The sequence below is a fragment of the Carassius auratus genome, unplaced genomic scaffold, assembly GCF_003368295.1.
Source record: "Carassius auratus strain Wakin unplaced genomic scaffold, ASM336829v1 scaf_tig00214968, whole genome shotgun sequence".
Lineage (NCBI taxonomy): Eukaryota > Metazoa > Chordata > Actinopteri > Cypriniformes > Cyprinidae > Carassius > Carassius auratus.
The window spans coordinates 15,001-37,114 of NW_020527887.1; the positions used below are offsets into that span (position 1 = coordinate 15,001).

Genomic DNA, 22,114 nt, shown 5'->3' on the forward strand with positions numbered 1-22,114 from the left:
ATAATATAAATTTATTCATTTATTTATTAATTAATCATTAGCATAGGAGTAAACAATACTCTCAGTGTTTTGTTATTTTAGCCATTAAATAAATAATTTAAAGCTAAACGAAAAAGCTTTATGATTTTATACAGTTTAAATATGTGTTCATCTACTTTTAAAATAATTAAATATATTATTTTTTAAACATATGAGTAAACAATACATTGTTTTTTCGTTATTAAATAAATTATTAACAGCAACAAACAAAAAGCTTTATGATTTTAGGATTTTTATTAAAATATTTTTGATCTAATTAAAATATAAAGAAATAAGGAATTTTAACTTTTTTAATTGTAATTAAGATTTAGATTTGTTTTATTATATATTATCATAATTATTTATTATTTTATTTTAAAATACTTTCAGCAAGTTTTTGTTGCTTTATTTATACAATAATTAATTAGACGAAACACATTAAAAGCTTTATTAAATTACATTTTTAATATTTTAGTTCTAATTTAAAAAAATTAATTTAATATTTATTCATGTTTTTCATTTATTAAACAAATAACATGAGCAAACAATACTTCTAGTCATAAAATCACTTAAAGCAACACACAATAAGTTTTATTATTATTATATATTTATGATTTTGTAATTAAAAAAAATATATAATTACTTTTTTTTTTAATATTTTAATTGTAAATATTTTTTTCTAATGCCAAATCAGTTAAGCAATCAAAAATATGGCCATCATTTTATAATAACATTTTTATATTCTATTTTTAATTATGACTGCTCAGTAATGGTTTGCAGCAACACAAGTGAGCGGTTTCTCAGTGTAGTGTAGTTATGAATGGGAATGAAGGTGTGTGAGGTGTGTAACTCACCACAGGTGTGGATGACACTGAGGTATTTGCGGGTGCCGTGGTAACAGGGGTCACCAAACTCTTGTGTCGAGGCGCGGACCACACAGGAGCGTTTCCCCTGGCAACGTGATGTCATCACCTGCAGAGCCACATCAGACCAGCAGTCTGGAATCACATGACACGTCAGGTGAGAGCTCAGCACACACACACACACACACACACACAATACCACAGACTTTTACTGTCTATATATAAGCTAATTATAACGACTGACATGACTGATTGTACCGAACTGCATTTGTCACTTCCAGCAAATTATGGCCAAGTATGAACCAGTTATTTAACACTAGTTATTTTCACATTGCACCGTGCATTTTTTTTTTACTTCATTTTTAGTTAGAGTTATTTTAGTACATCAGAAGTAAACTAAAAATGTTGTTATTATTAACAAAAACTAAAACGTTAGCTAAAACGAAGCAACATTTTTCAAATCATCCATTGAAATAAAGCTAAAATAGAATCAAATGATATATTAAATGAAAAATAATAATAAAATACTAGCTGAAATAAAAAATAAAAAAATGAAACTAAAAATAACTGAAAAATAACTGAAAAAAGTGAACAAATTAGAACTATTTAGAAATTTAGAAAAAACAAATAAATATGAAAAATCAAATAATAAAATTACCAAAAATATAATTGAATACATTATTATAGTTTTATTAATCATTTTATTTCTATTTTTATATATAGTGTATATCACTTTTAATTTACAGTTTTAGTTATTTTAGTACATCATGTTAAACTAAACTTGGCCACTAGCTGAAATAAAACATGTTTTATATTTTTACTTTATTTCAGTTAAAGTTTGTTTTAGTTCTTAGTTTTTATTTTATTTTATTTTTTTGCTTTAGCAATGAAATATGAACAAGAAGTACCGTCACAGCTCTGCTTAAATATTTTCTTACAAGATTCAAACTGAGTGTGTTTTACTTTCACACACAGAGAACAATGAAGCCACACAGATGAACATCAAACAGATTGAATATACAAGCATGCAGCTTTCTGCAGACAGACGATATGAGACGTGTGTGTGTGTGTGTGTGTGTGTGTACATGTCTGAGCTTGTCGTCCGCCTGTCATTGTGTCTCTAACACTTGATTTCATGGATCTGCAGATGAAGATGAAACTGCAGCCTCCGGTCAAAACAGCAGATGGCAAAATGATCACATAAGCACACAGCGTGTTCTTTTAAAACATACTTGACTTTCAAAATGCCCTGTAATTATATCATTTAGTGAAAGTACTTCAAAGTCTAACCGTATTTTATCTTTAATATGTTGCTATTTCAGTGCTGCTTTTCTTCTAAACTGGAGAGATTTGATGCCGCCAGCTTGACAATCTGATGGTTATTTGATCTTTAAAAGCATTCGTTGCATCTTGTTCACACGACTTCATTTCCCATCGGACTAATCATGCTTTTCAGGAAATTTCAAGAAATTTTAAAAAGTTAGTCAATCAGATTAGAGCAGGCAAGATCCAGAATGTTTTCCAGTTCAGTGTGTGTTCCAAAAAAAAGTGGAAAATATTAATTACATTATCAGTCAATTTTGTTCTTATTAACTAAAATTAAAGATGAAACTATTAAAAACCATTTTTGTTCATTGAAATAAAATAAACTATATGTATTAGATATAAAAAAAAACGTAATTATGAGAGAATAAGAAATGTTGTCTTGGGAATTAACTGACAACTTTTAAGCACTAAAATAACAGAAAAAACTTCAAAATACAAATAAATAAAATAAAGCTAATTAAAACCATCAAGAAATATATATATATATATAAACAAACATGAAAATATTTTCCAAAAGTACATGACAAAATTACTAAATCTTAAGCTAAAATTGATCAAAAATTAAAATTAATAACTTCTAGCATTTAAAATTATATATAAAAATACTGTAATGTAATTTTCATTTATATATTTTGAATGAATTAGAAAAAAAATATTTTATACTATTATGTCAGTTTTTTTTTTAAATACCACTATTTACAAGAACTTATATAACTATATAACTATATATATATATGGGTCTTGATAACTTTTTTAATGGGGGAATAAAATGTTTAGAATGAATTACAATTAAAATAATAAAAAAATTTATATATATATATATATATATATATATATATATATATATATATATATAGATTGTCTGCATCATCTGGAATAATAATAATTATAATACAAAAATTATAAAATGCATATTTTCTAGATGCAATCTGTGCTCAAAAACAAAATGCCACATAAAAAGAACAGTCACACAGGATTATGAGAAAGGTCAAAGTTCATCACCTAGAGCCCCTAACTGGTTAAAAATGCATCTGTCCACTAGTTAGGGGTTAATAAAGAGAATCTGAATGGGTCTGAATGAAACCAGAACCAGTGACAGAAATTCAGAAGTGAGAGAGAGAGAGCGAGAGACAGAGTGAGAGAGAGAGAGAGAGAGAGAGAGAGAGAGAGAGAGAGAGAGAGATAAAGAGAGAGAGGGACAGAAAGAGAGAGAGAAAGAGAGGCACATTTACAGATCCATTAACACGAAGCTGGAGTTCAGCTCAAAGCATCACTCACTGAAGATCTGAGGAGCGGAGACATGTCGTCACTTCACGACTGATGGCTTGAACAAACGTTAGAGGTGAAAGGTCACAGAGTCCTGTTAGTAAACAGAGAGCTGCGCTCTGATAGAGATCTGATTTATGAACTATTTATTGGGCCGTTGACCACAGACCGGGTTCTGTACAGATCTAACAGTCCTTCTGATGCTGAGCTGGAGATCTAGCTCCGGTTGAGTGCGTCCAGAAACTAGATCCACGTGAGAGAAACCCCCCGGGGTCACTTCAGTCCTCCATCACAGACAAATCAGAGTTTACAGCTCTGGAAGAGTTAAACATGAGGTGTGGGAACTGCACAGAAACACATGGAGGACGTGCACTTTGTGTTTCTGTCATGTTGCATTCAACATTCAACATTGATAATAATCAGAAATGTTTCTTGAGCAGCAAATCAGCATATTAGAGTGATTTCTGAAGATCATGTGACACTGAAGAATGGAGGAAGGATGCTGAAAATGCAGCTTTGATCACAGGAATAAATTACAGTTTAGAAAATATATTCAAATAGATAATTTATTTTAAATTGCAATAATATTTCACAATATTACTGTATTTTTGAAAACTTGCAAACTTTTGAATGGTTATGTAAATATAATTCAAACTAACTAATCTGAAGCTCAACATTAAAAACGAATTATGAATTTTGTTAAACAAAATATTTTGAATGTAATTCTAGAGAAAATGTACTACTTCTGAAATAAATAAAAAATCAGATAACCAAAATTCTCTGTGGATGGTGTAAAATATTAACCAATATTATCACAGCTCGCTTGTGATAATGCACTGTATAAAAAATAAATCAATTCCAGTTTCATTGAAAATCAAGGTGCAAGGTCTATCAGTCTTTAAGTTGTGACTGATTTAGTTTGAATGGCTTTAATGACCTTTAACTCTCACAGATGGAGGCTCTTGAGCAGCTTCTGGTGAAACACTCTCAGTCTTCACTTGACAGGACGTCCAGAGAGAAAAACAGACCCCATTAACCCCTGCCACTGAGCCCGGGTTCAGAGGGATTAGTCAAGCACTGCTTAAGAGGGTGGTGCACACACACACACACACACACACACACACACCCACACACACCCACACACACACACACCCACACACACACACACACACACACACACACACACACAAATATACACAATCATATTTACTGCTGCATTTTGCCAAGCAAAGAAAAAAAAAAAAAAAAAAAAACACTGATTAAAGAAATCAAATAGTTATTTCTTACAAATATTGTATCCCATAATAATGCTTTGATATAGAAAGTCATGGTTTCTTACAAAATGTTATTAATTTCATAGCATTTTTGCTTTTGTCAAGGTGAAGAAGTCCTGTGTTAACTGTATTATCCTGTCATCCTCTGAGCCAGATTACAACTACTGTATTTGATTAATTCTCAGCATATTTTCACATGTATGAATAATTCTTATCTTATGCCTAATCCTGATTTCCACTATTTTCAGATCCTTTGAAGTTTGTAAATTAAATGATGCATTTTGAATACTATTTTTTTTCATTCAAACCCAAAACTTTTGACTGCTGACTGCTTTTGTTATTTTGATTTAGTGCACTGAAGCTGATAAATAAATACACATTATTAACATACAGCAGTAATGAAAACAATTCAAATCATAACAAACAATATATAAGATTTTCAATATTTCATCGTCATCGCATCGTCAAGACTTTCACCATCATTCACCGTCACACTTTTTTTTTTTCTCAAGGTGCAGTGCTGTGTAATCATATGAATGCAACATACATTCAACGAAAGGCTGTACTTCTTCCAAAAGATGAATTTTACGGTTGGGAACAAGTCTACAAGAACACTGTGTTTTAATTTGAAGTCTTTTGGTAACTTATTCTTGACATGAATAATATATATATATATATATATAATATAATACTAATAATATAACTTGAACTGGCTGCTGTGTTAACCGTAAACTATGATTAAAAGCTTTTTGTACAAAATTCACTTTCACATGACAATAACCTGCCAATAACCTGCCGATCAGAAGATATTAAACTTGTGAATAAACGGTGTACAAGCAGGTCTCAACCGCATTATCTACTAACAAAACACATTTACTGTAAAACACACATAGAAACAACACAAACCACATCACAAACACTGAAGGAAAGAGTCGAGCTGCAGCCAGATGTGTCCCCCTCAGCTGTGAGTCTGCAGTGAACTGATATCAGTCCACACACACACACACACACACACACACACACACACACACACACACACAGCCTCCAGGAGTGTAAGAGGAGATTAGCTGCTACTCATCTCAAGACAAAAAGAGAGTGATGTTCTCGAACTGAATTTCCTCCCACACATCCCAGACGTTTCCTTGAATTCAAGCATGTTCCTGGCAGAGCAGAACCCTTCAGATACACACACCCATGCCACAAAACAGCCACAAAACCACAGGCTTTTCAGCTTTGATGCTGGAAGAGTAACAATAAGAAAAATGCACAAAGTTTCCTGTGAGGGTTAGGGTTAGGTGTAGGGTTGGTGTAGGGCCATAGAATATACAGTTTGTACAGAATAAAACCATTACACCTATGGGATGAACACACTTTTCACAAAAACAAACGTGTGTGTGTGTGGAAGACGTTTGTGTGATTGCATAAGAGGGACTGATTAAGATTCGAGTTTGTAAACTCTCTAATTATATTCTGTCTTATAAAGTGATCAAACATAGTGTAATATATATATATATATATATATATATATATATATATATATATATATATATATATATATATATTAGGGCTGTCAAAAATAGCGCGTTAATGGCATTAATTAGTTGTTTGTCGTTAATTACGTCAAATTTTTTAACGCATTTCATGCATGTGCAGTGTGACAAATTATTCAGGTTAGGAAAGTCTCGTCGATCTCTGAATTCTCAAGATAGTAAAAAACAGCGGCAAGCGCCGCGACGAAAGCACCAAAGAAGCTTAAGGTTTTACCCCAGTTACTCTCAAATACATTTATGCCAAGCTCGATAAACAGAGACGACTTTGGTAGTTGATACACTGGAGCTTCTTCTTCCTGTTATAGCAGTGATCCTCAAATCTGGCTCGCAAGTTTCATGCAGAGTTTAGCGCAGACTCCAATTAAACACACCTGCCTGTGATTTACTAATGATTCTAAAGACACTGATTAGCAAACTCATGCGTGTTTGATTAGGGTTAGTGTGTTTCACACTGCGCATGCGCAAAACGCCTACATGCAATGCAGCGAAAATTACAGCTGTCTGGAAAAGCATATGCATTTTTACTTGGTTTTACTGGCACTTGAAGCCTTCAGAACGTGAAAATATCGATCCTAAAGTATTGTGGCAGAGCAAATGAACACCTCCCAAAAACAAGAGTGCCCAGAGTGCTGCTTATGTGATTGTGGCGCATGTTTGTGTTTCTGAGTTCATTCTTTCGAGTTTCTCTATGCATAATTTCATAGATATGTGGCTATATTTAACCACTGGTTCACCTAAAACTCTTACACTATCTGTAGTTAAATGGCATGGTTTGATATAGTGCTCAGGTAAATTTGAGTAAATGTTAAACTTTTGAAATTCAGAAAAAAAGAACCACATATTGATGAATTAATACATGAAAATTATGTATCTGTGTCCTGTTATTTATCTTTTGGTATGCATTTCAGAAAAAAAATGGTTAGGATTCAGGTGTAGTTGCAAATAGTGATTAATCATGATTAATCCACTGAAAATTCTGATTAATTTGATTAAAAATTTTAATCATTTGACAGCCCTAATATATATATATATATACTAGTGCTGTCAATCGATTAAAAAAAATTAACTAATTAATCGCAATTTTTTTTAAATTAATCGCGATTAATCGCGATTAATCGCAATTAAAAGACTGAAACTTTTTGGATATGTAAATGTAAAATGTAAATAATTAATGTAAACTCAAGACAAAGAAACTATTTAAATTCAAAATATGATTGTTTATTGGAATTTTTGTTTAACTTGTAACTTGATTTTCTCATGTAAACAACATACCTGCAATAAACCATCAATTTCCTCCAAATTAACTGTTGGCTTGAAAGCCATATTTATTACAGAAATAAAAACACAGGCATGTAAGTACCATTTGAATTTCAAAAAAATCAATGCCAATAAAAAACAAAAATGATTTCCATGTTGAATTCTAAGTGGACTGCAAAAAAATTCCAAAGAATAGTCATTGCCAGTGCTTTAAGTGGCCAGTACGCACAGGTACTCAGTACCGCCACCTCTCCGTGCGCCCAGAACGTGCTTGTAGCGTACCGGTATGCTCATTTGGACATCTGTTTTAATAGAGGTTTTAATCTTTTACCTGCACTGCCGATTTTCAGAGCGCCCTTCACAATGCAAGCTTCCTAATTCATCCCACCCAGAGCAGAAACTACATTACCCATTCACCCTTAAGTTATACAAGTGAATAGCGCATGTGTCGCTTTTCCCACTGTTAAGTGTCAACAACTCAACGTGGCCGGAGAAGGTGTGTGAAACTCGTTGTGAGTTATACTAAAGCAAAATCTTGAGTATTTATTGTCTGATAAACATTAAAAACTGTCTGCGGAGGTTGAGTCGTCCTGCAGCCCCCCGCTGGCTGCTCATTGGCTGCAGCATCTTTTTTCTAAGTTCTAAAAAAATACCTTAGACGGCAAGGCACAAATTTAGATATTCATTTATCTAATTAATCTATAGCCTATGCACAAAGACAATATGATCTTTTTGTTTTAAAGCTTGATGAAGAGAGAGAGCGCAAGTTGCTGCAGCTGAGGAGGACAGTGATGCACGCGTACAGGAGTGATTGACAGTTCGCGGCACTGTGTACAAAAAAATACTCCGCTACACAATTATTTGTTATTTTCGTTTAAGCTTATTAACGTTAGCGTTACAGAAAGGTCTGATTTACGCACTGTTACAGTCATTGTTTTTTTTTTTTTTTTTAAACAATGACATTTGAGTTCATGATTTTAATGTTGCTGTTTCTTGTGGCAGACTAAATGAAGAGTATTGTTTCTTGTGGCAGACTGAAGAGTAATCCGGCAGAGTTTTATACTGAAACTTTCCGTCTAAAAGTCCTTCCTTGGTCTTATCCATATTTCTTTGCACGTTGAACACACATAGGCCACAACTGAAAATAAAAAAAACTGCAACCGCGTTAATTGCGTTAAATTTTTTTTAACGCGTTAAATATTTCAAATTAATCGAATGCGTTAACGCGCTAATTTTGACAGCACTAATATATACATATATATATGTGTGTGTGTGTGTGTGTGTGTGTAAAAATGTTGAATACATATATAACCAATTTGTATTTTATAATACTTTTTATATTAATTCATCAATTCATTTATATTATATCACTTTTATGTAAATATGTTTGATGATTTAACAAGATGTTTGTAACTTAAGCTGGCAGTTGTTGGTCAAAATAATCGGCAAAATAATGTGAATATATATATATATTTATAAATATTTACATTTAACTAAATTAAATTTTATGATGCAAATCTTTTATATAAAATATAAAAACTGTGCACATTAATGCAACACTTATTCAAAAGTTCTCAAAATAAAAAGAAAGATGTGCATTATTCATTGACCAGTCTATTGCATCCTGACTCCTGAAAACTGCACATAATCCAGTCAGATTGGAGATGGTAAACAAGAGTTAGCAATTTAACTACTGCCATCTTTGTGTGTAACATTCATTTGTGTGTAATGGGCAATAAGACTAGAACGGTTTGAGACTGGAACGTATACCCTAAATCCAAATCTATCAGGTATTTTCCACAAGGAATGATTTTGCAAAAAAAGACCTTTAAAAATAAACCTCACATGAGGTCTATATAGCGTGAAGTAGCATAAGTTTAGAGCTGAATCTGGTGAAAATGAGAAATGAGTCTAAGCTCTTACCGACAGACGGCGCCCTCCGGTGGTGTGGAGGACACTCCAGTGTTCCCTGCTGTGTGCGGCCGAACATGGCTGAATAAACCGTGATTTGCATCCCCACCTTACAGCCCAACCGCAGGCGCTCGCCTTCACACACCACTTTACTCTTAAACTCACCTAGAGAGAAAACACACACAGTCATCATGAAATAACATTCACAACTCAAAAAGTTATTTTAAATTGTATTATATCCCAAAATCACAGTTTTTACAGTATTTTTGATAAAACACACACACACACACACACACAAAAACGCGGAAAGTAAACACTGGTATCATTAAGTTTTTACAAAAAATCTCTTCTGCTCATCATAAATACAGTAAAAACTATTTACTGTCATATTGTGAAATAGTATTGCAATTTAAAATAAAAATGTTCTATTTAAATATACTTTAAAATTTAATTTATTAATTATAATCATATTTCACAATATTACAGTTTTTATGGTATTTTTAATCAAATAAATGCAGCCTTGGTAACAATAATTAATAAAAATGAGTACACAACAAAATTACTAAAGAAAATGTTCTAAAATGAAAAAGAAAATTGAAAACAATTCAAAACATCTTAAAAAGAACTATAATAGTTTGTAAATTATATAAAAACAACATCTGGGCAGGACTTTTTATACATTTAATCATGAATAATATGTGTTTGAGGGCTCGGTGATGTCAGCCGAATGTATTAACAAAGAAAATAAAATCTTCATTTCAACTCCACTTTAAAATGAGCTTGTGTGTGTATCTGTAGAGCTTTAACAGACCGAGCGACCCGTAACTGAGGTGCAGAGCTTTATTTTTCAGACTTGCATGAGAGGAAGAACAGAAGTGGACAGATTTCTCTGCTCAGCCACCAGAACACAATAACCTGCTGAAAACAAGCGATGGAGGAGAAAGAAAGTCTGTGTGTGTGTGTGTGTGTGTGTGTGTGTGTGTGAGACTCACTCGGTCTGCACTTGAACTGCACACTGAGGTATTTGCTGACGGTGGGACAGGGGTCTGTCCCAAACAAACGACTGTTGACAAGAACCTGACACGTCCGCCTGTCCTCACATTCATCCAGCATCTTCTGCAGGGAGACAGACAGACAGCATGCTTTTATTCAGGTTCATACATTCCATGCCTTTTCATTTTCCCCGCAGTAGATTCCTTCCCTCCAGCCAGAAAAACAGCGAGTGTAATTTTACTCTGTACGTGTGTGTTTACAGCGTGTGGTTTTAGCGAGTGTGCAAGTGTAAATCACGAGTGTGTGTGCTGTCAGAGACACCGCTGTTTAAACCAGCTACTGTCACATAAATCAGATTCACACACACTTTCATCAGCCATGTCTGGATATTAAATACATTTAATGCACAAAAACAAAACACAGCCTCATTATGATACTGTGCAACACACACTGTAAATTCAGACTGTACACATTCACAAGAAAGAAGATTTGGAAACATTTGAATCTACTAAAGTCAACATGAAAAAGTTTTCACAACCATTTTACTTCTTTATTCTGATTTATTTTTGAGTGCAACATAAAGATATGCAACAAGAAAAAAAGATTAATTCATCTGGGGCTGTTCTTGTTAAAATTAAAACTATTAAAAACCATTTTCATGTATTGAAATAAAGCTACAATTAGGAATATTAGATGAAACACTTAAGACTTAGGGAAAAAAAATTAAAAAATAACAAATTTGAAAAAAAGATGAAAATGAAAATAAGAAACAGAGTCTTGGCAAGTGAACGAAATTTAAGTTGAAGTACTAAAATGACCTAAACTAAAACCGAAATAAAAGATACAATTAAAGCTTAATATATATATATATATATATATATATATATATATATATATATAATACAATTTCAAAAGCACAAAACTAAATGAAACTTAAAAAATAAAGTAAAATGAAAGCCAAAGAGAAATATTTTAAAAAAATAAAAATTACAAAAGCACAAAACAAAATTACAAAAACTTAACCTTAACTGAAATGTAAAAAAATTAAGTTAAAAGAAATATACAAATATATATAATTCATATAAACATAAAAATATAAAACAAATATATAATAGGAATATTTAAATGACAAAAGAAACTAAAAACATAATAATAATAACAATAACAATAATAATAATAATAATAATAATAATAATAATAATAATAATAATAATAATAATAATAATAATAATAATATGAAAACTGAAATCTAAAAATAAATATTAATAAATAGTATATAAATAATACTAAATGAGATTTCTTATCACTATTTACCTGCAAGGATGTGGACACATGACAGGAAGTGATGTCATGCAATGAGAATGTTCCAGCACTGCTGTAAGGGGAAGAGCACTGAGGTGAGTGGGCGGGGTCTGTTCTCCCGTAGAAAGCCGATTGGATGGTGATGGAGGTTCTGGGCGGACAGTGAACAGTCAGGAATTCTCCGTCACACGCCTGTTCGGTGTAATTCCTCAGCACACTCGACAGATAACCTTCCACGGAAAGAAACAAACACATCCATAAGATAATCCATCCATACACATCCATGATCATCTCACATCTCATCAGCAAATTCTGAAGAAAACTGGATTTGCAATCAGTCAATGATATGTGTCCCTATGTCGTTGCTAAGGTCTATATTAAATGGTTCATATTAGACAAAAACAGTACGGTTCAACGTTTGCTTTCAGTTTCTGTTTATGCAGCTGCAACAAAGAAAGTGTTTTTTCCTGACAGTTCAACTCCACAGCGGAAAGAAGCCATTCAACATCGCTTCCGTGTTGAGTGAATGATGTCAGTTCTGTTTGCCAAAGGAATAATGGAAACACACACACACACACACACACACACAAAGCACTAAACATTACCTCAATATACACACAACTAGCCCAGACCTGCAGGGACCAGACCACCAAAGCCTCTAACACACACACACACACACACACACAGGGGCATGGGGACATATTACAGATTTATGAATAAATTGAAAGTAATGTTTTATATATATAATGCATTAAATGAATTATTTATGTAAGAATGATTGGGGTAAGTAACATTTTTAAAATGTTTTTTAAAGAAGTCTTCTTATTCTTACAGAAGCTGCATTTATCTGATCAAAATACAGTAAAAACAATAACATTGTGAAATATTATTATAATACAAAAAGTTAATAGTACATTTTATATTTGAATGCAATTGAAAATGTCATTTATTCCTGTGATCAAAGCTGTATTTTCAGCATCATTCCTCCAGTCTTCAGTGCCACATGATCTTCAGAAATCATACTTATATGCACATTAGCTGCTCAAGAAAAAAAACTGATTTCTATGAATGAAATTTTTTTTTTTTTTTTTTTGCCACGGAGAACAAAAAAAAAGAAAAGAAATTGTGTTAATCTCAAACAGATGCTAATCATAAAATGTGATCTTAAGAGGCAATACAAAGTACAATAAAGTTGCATTGCACTATATATTTAAAATAGGAAAGAAAACACGGTGCCTATGTGTGTAATGTTGAGGAGTTTAAATGAGCCTCAGATAAATGTCACACAGAGCTACTCGAACGCACTCATAATGATGTGCTTCAGATGAATGAATTATCAAATAACAATGTAATACAGCAGAGGCCTGTTCTCCTGCTCATGAAAGGAATGCTCTAGAATCCACTCGGGATTCCTCCGAGAGCTTACGGCTTTCCGAACACAATCCCTCCTGCTATTGTCCTCAGACAGAAGCCAACATTCCAGCCGCTGACTGACAGCTCCTTTCACCAATCACAGCTCAAATGACAGACAACACCTGCGTGAGATCTCCAATCAGAGAGCGGCCTCTAGGCCAGCGATTACACCAACGTGAAGCGCTTTAAAGCAGCTCAGGTGAGGTTTACCTGAACACAACACAATAAACTGAAGATGAGAACAAAACCCGGTCGAAACAGAGCCACTGTTACAGTGAACAGAGAACCGTACAATCATGATTCCTCTGAAAAATCGAAACAATTCAAACTGACAACCAAACTATTTGTATAATTCATAAAGTATAAACTTTATAGTATATATATTATATACTCTCTATATATTTTTTTTCAGTTTTACTTATTGTCATTTTATTTAAACATTTTTAAAATATTTATAGTTATCTTTATATTATTTTATAAAATAAAACTAAATAAATCAATTAAATATTTTATTTTCCTATTTATTTTATATTTATTTCAGTTTATATTTAGTAATTTTATCACCTTTAAACATATCTTATATAACTAACATGTTTAATTTTGCAAGTTATTATAATTATTCAGTCACTGTCCCTTTCTATTTTCTGATCCAGTTTTTTTATATATAATTGCCTTCAATTAAATTCTGTGATTCATGTCAAATAATGAGTTAAGATGATGTTACAAGATCAGTTCCATTCACATTTTTATTCCTTTTCATTTTGAGTTTTAGTAATTTGATGTGCTTTTTTTTAAACATTTCTGTTTAGCTTGATTTATATGTATTCAGCTTATATTAGTTTAGTATGATACACTATTGTTACATGACTTTTTTCAAGTGGAACCCATTTACAATTACTTATTTTTCACTTCTAATTTCTATCCCAGTGTTTTTAAATAATTTTATGTCCAATAATGAGTCAAGAGGATGTTACAAAGTTATAATAGATCTATGCCAAGCTGAGTGCATTGCATTGTGGGATAGAGTGTTACTGCAAAAATAGTATGACAAGCAAGGGACTACTAGAGACGGCTATTCAGAACAGAGCCTAAAAAGAGGATGAAATGGAGAAAGTGGAAGTGACATGTCATGTGCTCAGTCATGTGATGTGAGGGGGTAAAAAGGGGGTCGTTTATGCAGTGCCCTAAAACACAGGAACCAGATGAGAGATGGTCTGTAGGAAAAGACAGAAAGCTGGCCGTGTGTGTGTTAGTTGTGCTGGAGTTTCCCTTGCTGCTTCATATTTTTGTGGAAACAGTGATATGTTTTTCTCAGGATTCTTTTATGAATAGAAAGTTTTGAAAAAAAATATATATATTTTGTAACTTTATTCAAAATGTCTTTGCTGTCACATTTGATCAATCTAATGCATTCTTTCTGAATAAAAGTGTGAATCTATTTTGAACAGTATGTAAGTTCATTAACACGTGCATTTAATGTGCCAAGGGCCAAGCGGAGCGGATAATCGTTTTCAGTCCTCAGAAAGTCTTTACTGTAGCTTTAACTCACTGGAGCGGCACTAAAGCACCTCTACCCGCCGCCGGTGATAATTTTGGAAAATTATAGAGCGGAGTTTAACATGAGAGAGGAGATATTGAGAAGGAATTCCCTCAAAACCCAAACGCAGCTGTGAAGAGAAGATCTCCAGCCAACACACCCTGAACCACACGACGAACACACTGCACTCACATCAACACTCAAAATAAGATGATGATTTAGTTTATAACTGCCATTAAACCCAGGATAACCTCACGTGACCTCAGTGAACAGGAAACACACTACAGTGTGTGTGTGTGTGTGTGTGTGTATAATGTCATGGGTATGACACAGGTATTACAAGGAGAGGGTGACTTATGAGGACCCAATTTTCAAAACACTTATAAATCATACAGAATGAGTTTTTTTTGAGAAAGTAAAAATACACAGAGTTTCCTGTGAGGGTTAGGGTTAGGTGTAGGGTTGGTGAAGGGTGATAGATTATATAGTTTGTACAGTATAAAAACCATTATGCCTATGGGATGAACACACTTTTCACAAAAACAAACGTGTGTGTGTGTGTGTGTGTGTGTGTGTGTGTGTGTGTGTGTGTGTGTAGAGAGAGAGAGAGTGTGTCAACATGGCACTACAACAGAGATTAGTAACGGCTAATGAATTAAACACAGAGATCAGCTGAAGGAGCTTAGATTAGATATAAGTGTTTCAAGGAATATTTCACCCAAAAATAATGTACAAAATCTCTTCCTGAAGAACACGAAAAAGTCAGTTGGTGCCTCGGTTAGCTCAGAGAAGCTGTCAGTCTCAGCTGTCAATCATGATGTCACACTCCCGTTTTTACAGCATCACATGACTAACTAAAACCAAACTTATTTAATTAATGAACACCCTAACTTACATCAGTGTGTACTCACTGCTCTGTGTGTGTGTTCACTGCTGTGTGAATGGTCACCATACTTGGCTGTACAGTATGTCACGTCACTTTCACTTTTTTTCACTTAACAGGCAGTGATGTAGAAACGGTGGGCGGAGCTAAACAGACAGTAATATATATATATATATATATATATATATAAAACCACACTATTACACACATTCCACAAGCTGTCGTTCAAGATACTGTATGATAAGCTTCAATATAAGCCGTTTTTAGACTAAGGAGAAAGTTTTGAGTTTTAAAAATTACTGGATGTTTTTAGAGTACATGACCTCTTATATGTCAAAAGACCAAAGGAATTTGATTTCTCAGTTCATGACCCCTTTAAGAAAAAATAGAGTTGAGTTTTGAATGTGCAGTTTAAATGCATGTATATCGGAAACCACACAAAATAATAAACCAGAGCGTAGCAAAGAGGAAAAAAATAGTGATTTGATGGCAATTTTTCTCTATGAGTGAGAGAGTTTTAAAGGACCAGGATGTGATCAACTAAACAAAAGCTCCTTGTTCTCCTCTCTTCTCCAGCTCTGCTGTGAAGGAGACCAGCTCTCTTCTCTTTTTCTGCTTCTGTTTTCTCTCATTGCTTATTTATATATTCATCTAAACCTTTCCTTTGTAAAAATGTGAATCTGTAGATGTGTAACAGCTGATAGAGCGTTCCTTTAGCATTCCCACTCATATCAGCAGCTCTGCTCCAATATAACATCATATCATAAACATCTACAATAAAATAACGCACAAATATTTATCTAATCAGAATACACTGCACCTTTTAAACTCGTGCTGTAGTTACAACTATCAGCATGTTAAGCGATGTTGGATAATGAGAGAAACAAAGCTGATATTTCTGCAGCACTATAGCATCCGCAAATAGATGTTAAAATAATGTATTTATATACACTGTATAGCAAATTTCCTCAAAAGTTTTAGAAAATCTCATAAGTGTCTTAAACTCTGCTCAGATTGGCCAAGATCCTTGCAATCAAAAAATCTCTTATCAGATTCTTCCAAAATCACAATGATGTGATCTTTATAGGGATATGCAATGCCCATGTCATTATACACATTTGTGTCCTCATAAACCATACCAGTACACACACACACACACGTTTGTTTTTGTGAAAAGTGGGGCCATTCCATAGGCGTAATGGTTTTTATAATGTAGAAACTGTATATTCTATGGCCCTTCACCAACCCTACACCATACCCCAACCCTCACAGGAAACTTCGCATTTTTACTTTCTCAAAAAAACTCATTCTGTATGATTTATAAGCGTTTTGAAAAATGGGGACATGGGTTATGTTCTCATAAGTCACCCTCTCCTTGTAATACCTGTGTCATACCCATGACATTATACAGAGTTGTGTCCTGATATGTCACAAAAATATGCCCACACACACACACATGCACGCGCACACACACACAGGTTTCCATGTCTCACAGGCTGTTTCAAAATCCTACCCCTAACACAAAACTTTCTGAATTTTTGGATTTTCCAAAAACTGCATTCTGTAAGATTTATAAGCTCTTTTTCTCATGGGTCCCAAAAAATGTCCCCAGCAAGGTCCAAATTTACAGGTTTTTCTATCCATACAATATAGGAAATAACAAGACCACACACACACACACACAGTTCTGTCATAGACATAACAACCCAAGCACGGGATGTGCTCAGACACAACTCACCTCTGTGTGTGTGTGTGTGTGTGAGGTGTTTTGATAAAGTGCTCAACATACGTTATGTGTCTGTGATGGTATGCGACACTTATCAAAACTAGATCATTTCATTTTCTGAAGAAAATGTGTGTGGTTCTTACCTGAGCAAGCTCACTGCAGCAATGCTTAGTATTTCAGAGGTTCATACGCAGTTGTGTTCTGATGTGGTTGCCAGTACATCGCTGTTTAGGGGTTTTCTAGCTGGTTTCTAAGCGACTGCTTACTGCTCAAATGAGTCCCTTCTCTAGTCAATATTCTGGTCTCTAGATAGGGCTTAAGAACATCCTTCAATGAAGGTTTTTCACCTGTTTTCCAGCACACCTCTCCTCAACCAGTCAGATGATTTTAGGAATCATTCACATACAGTACAGGATGATTTCAGGCTTTGGGGTTTATTCCAACTCCACAGTCATAAATCAAACCCTATATATGAACAGTAATGATTGTGCTGCTTGATTTGGCAAACACTGATAATTAATAGCACAATAAAGATAAGTGTGTATCTGAGAGAGGTCCAGATGTGAAAAAGGGGCTTGGTGTTTGGGTAAGGGGGTCTTTTCTACAAACAGAAGGCAGTGGTTTCATGTTCCACCTCCGGAACAAAGATCCTGAGAAAACACACACACACACACACACACACACACACCTCTAACCTATAGGCTTTCTGAATTACCAAGGTTTTTAGAGCGCCCCTCATCTCAGCTAAACTCTCTCTGATTTCAAGCATTTACTCTCTTCCAGCAGCGAGATTTTTCCATCTTGGCAGCGAGAGACTGGACTCGTTTTGGTGACAGATGAAAAAATACAATCAATTTTGCCAAAAATATTTACACTTTCACAGACAGTCCAAATCAGAAGCAGGGTTACTATAAAAAGCCATTTTCGTTAATTTAAATAAAATAAATGTTAATAGAAAAATAAAATATATTTAAAAAAATGCAACATCTTTATCATTGAAATTCAGTTTAACTAAATATTAAACTGTTTAACTAAATATTAAACTAAGTACTAAAATAACTAAAAAATTAAATACATTTATTTTGTATTAATAAAAACTAGGCTTATATGAAACAACACTGATTTGAAGCGAACCCTACTTACTTAATTCATATTCCAGGTCTTTAAATAGTGCACATTATTAAACATTAAACAAATATTTAAACAACAATTTGATAATATTAAATTAAATTATACATTTTAATTAACACATTTATTGTAAAAAATTATTATAATATATAAACTGTTTTAATTCATTATTAATTCACAAACCAAGATTCAGATGCATAAAATTAAGTTGTGCCCTATCCTTACAACTAAGTATTCAATTTCACTTGGAAACTTTTTTGTTCTGATATTACTACTTTTTTTTTATTATTATTATTATTTTACACATATCTATCAGATACTCTGCTCATTCCTTCCGTAAAACATTTTTACAGTGAAGAAAAGTAGCTTAGTGCACACTTAAAGGCTATTTCATGCTGACTTACAGACTGAAGCACATGAACGACAGTACGACGGACAGACAGACTGACAGACGTTCTTCTCCTCGTAATGGTGTACTGGGATCATCAAACAGTTTGACCTCAGTTGACCTCCTGACCCTTTAACAGCCACACATCCCATTCAGCACCTCAGTAAGCTCCGCCCTCAGCTTTATGAGCACGTTCACTGTAGTTAAAACACACACAATGAATCTAATTGTGTGTGTGAAGCTAATTAACCAAGATATAAAAACAGCATACACACAAAGGCACAAAGTTCCTGTAGGACAGATGTACAGGCCTGTTGCCTGGCAACAGATGCTCCGTCTCTATCAACAGCTGTCAAGCACCTGTCAATCAAACGGACATTCCAGAGTGTGTGAGTCCGTCAGAGTCACAGGACAGTCCCGTGTGACCCGACAGAACAACAGCTCTGTGTGTTCGGCTGAAAAGAACCAAAGATCTTCCACATATGTCTTGCGTTGACAGGACAGTGCAGTCATATTAGGGTGAACCTCACAAAAGCAAGTCTTTTTCTTTTGTATTATATAAATTAATTTCCCTCACAATTCTCATTCTTGTAATGTGTCCTGTTATTGTGGTTATTGTGGAGTCTTGTTACTTTGATATATTTAAACCATTCTTGCAAATTTGTTTCGATTTAAATCAGCAGAAATTAAAAGGCAGAACAGTAAATACTACCAAATTTTTTACAATTTAATAAAGAAATCTTTTCTTCGCATGAAAGTAATGACACACGGAAATAAGTGCAAAAATAGACTCGTTTTTTTATTTAATATATAAAATCTATATGTATTTAAATCACCAAGTTTTGTTTAAAATTTTTAATAATAATTATAATAATATATTTTTATGTCTATAGTTTTTATGACTATATTAGTTTTTGGCTATTTTAGGAATTGTTGTAGTTGAAATAAAGTAAGCTTATATTATTTTATTATAGTATTTTATTTCAGTTAATGTTTATTTTATTTCAAGTAATGAAAATGTTTTAGTTTTGCAATAATAACCCTGAAATAAATAAATAAACTAACAAACACACTCAGACTATAGTTATTATTATTACTATAATTATATATATATTTTTTAAATATCCTGACATGGCTTTAACAGGTTTTGTGAGATTCACCCAGTAAAGCTATCTTCTTTAAACCTGCTTTGAATCTGTTTGTATTGTGTAAAGCAGTATACAAATAAACTGTCAATGAAGGTCCAGTTGTGGTACTCAAAGAAACATGATGTTTATTTCCCATCCAAAGCAAAGCTGTGCACATTTAAGTGAATTAAGAAGAAAAATGCAAACAAAATTATATTAAAAACAAACACAGAATGCAATCACATACTGAGATCTGTCTTCACTCAGCACATCACAACTGTTTCTGGTCAATTCATCTCTGTTATGTCCTTAATGTCTTCACTGACCAAACACAACCTCCATAAACTACAGGGAAACTAGGCCTATTCAAGCAGTGAAGATGATGTAGATCTTCTCATCGTGCTTCAAAAGACATAAAACAGTCTAAATATGCACAGCAATCAGTGTTCATGAAATCAGTGCTCAATGCATGAAGCATGCATATTTAATACAAAGGGGCTCAAAATACATTATGTTGCTTCAATTCAACGTTTAATAAAATTCCAAATTGTTACACTGATAATATAATTAGGCCTATATAAAGCAAATGTTAAGTTTTCTGGAAAACAGAAGCATTCTTCGTGAATTATTCACTCTTTTGGACCCACTGTATATATTAACTGTATATTAACAGTGGGCGCTTTCTCTTTGATCGCGTCGGTCACGGAAGTTCCCGCGAAAGAATCTGTTACAATGTTTCTATTTCATATTTAAGTTCCCGCGAAAGAATTTGTTACAATGTTTCTATTTCATATTTAAGTTCCCGCCAAAGAATCTGTTACAATGTTTCTATTTCATATTTAAATCTCCGCGAAAGAATATGTTACTGTTTCAATTTAATATTTACGTAATAAACACGCATATGTCATATCAAAACCTCAACAATGCATGAAAAAAAACAACTTTAAATGTAAAAAAAAAAAAATGTCAAAATGCGAAGCTAAGAATTTCGACTAATCGCGTGTGAAACTATTGAAATTTTAAACGGATAAATGTGATACATATGTGATAAGGTATAATTACACAAACTCTTGTAGGTGAGGATGGTGGTTAGTACCTGAGAACTCTTGTGAAGTCTTAGTGAAGCCAGTCAGACACGAGATTCCCAACAACAGCAGTGAATATGAGACATCAGGGAAAAACATCCTTAAATGTCCCATCAGATCCGATGATTCCCGAGAGGATCAGACCGCGGGACGTGGAGTGATGCCTGATTCCATGACTCCAGTCTGGAGACACGAGAGAGAGTGAGAGAAGAACAGCACAGAAGATCTGAGAGAGAGAGAGAGTGAGAGAGAGTGTGTGTGTGTGTGTGAGTGTGTGTGTGAGAGAGAGAGAGAGAGAGAGAGAGAGGGAGGCAGAAATCCTCATGGTCCCAAAGTCCCTGAATTTCAAGCTCACTGCTGATGATTCGATTCAATTCATTAAATCTTTAACGGTAACTACCAATATACTATTGTATTAAATTTTATAGTAACAAAGTGTTTCATAATAATATCAAAAGATTCCAAAACCAAAACATTTGAATCTTAAAGGCACTGTAGCCTACACCTAAAACAAGATCTATTCACCGTCAGGTTATTCCTATCCCGTGTGATTACCAATTTCATATACATATATATACATACACACACACACACATATATATATATATATATTAGGGGTGTAACGATACGCGTATTCGTATTGAACCGTTCGGTACGACGCTTTCGGTTCGGTACGCGGTACGCATTATGTATACCGAACGGTTCGTTGGAGTATTTAATTATATTTGAAAAAAAAAAAAAAAAGAGAGAGAGAGAAATATAATGATATGCGTTCAACAAGGTAGCCCAATAACCCAAACAACGTAACAGGCAACGCCCCTGACACTCCCGAAGAAGAAAAAAACACCATCTTATATGTTTATGTTAGGCTACTCAGCAGGCGCTCGCTCACTCAGCACGCGCTGAAGGCTCGTTGCAAAATAGCCAATGCGTTTAACAGACTACAAATGAGAAGATCCTCCAATAACCAACAGGTCTGGTGTTTGGGTGCACTTTGGATTCCCTTTAAGCTATAATGGTGATGGCAAGAGAGTGGTTTCCTTTCCAAAGCGCTTGGGCAGAAGCGC

General features: G+C 33.7%; 1 protein-coding gene across 1 annotated transcript; it reads right to left on the minus strand.

Annotated features, from left to right (window-relative positions):
* Window positions 1–771: 771 nt before the first annotated feature.
* LOC113093341 (protein eva-1 homolog C-like) lies at window positions 772–21,304 on the minus strand. Its single transcript, XM_026259164.1, has 5 exons — window positions 21,059–21,304; window positions 11,773–11,990; window positions 10,458–10,581; window positions 9,478–9,630; window positions 772–1,016 (listed from the first exon to the last, which is right to left on the minus strand). The coding sequence occupies exons 1-5, from the start codon at window positions 21,159–21,161 to the stop codon at window positions 772–774; spliced, it is 843 nt and encodes a 280-aa protein (XP_026114949.1). The 5' UTR covers window positions 21,162–21,304.
* Window positions 21,305–22,114: the final 810 nt, after the last annotated feature.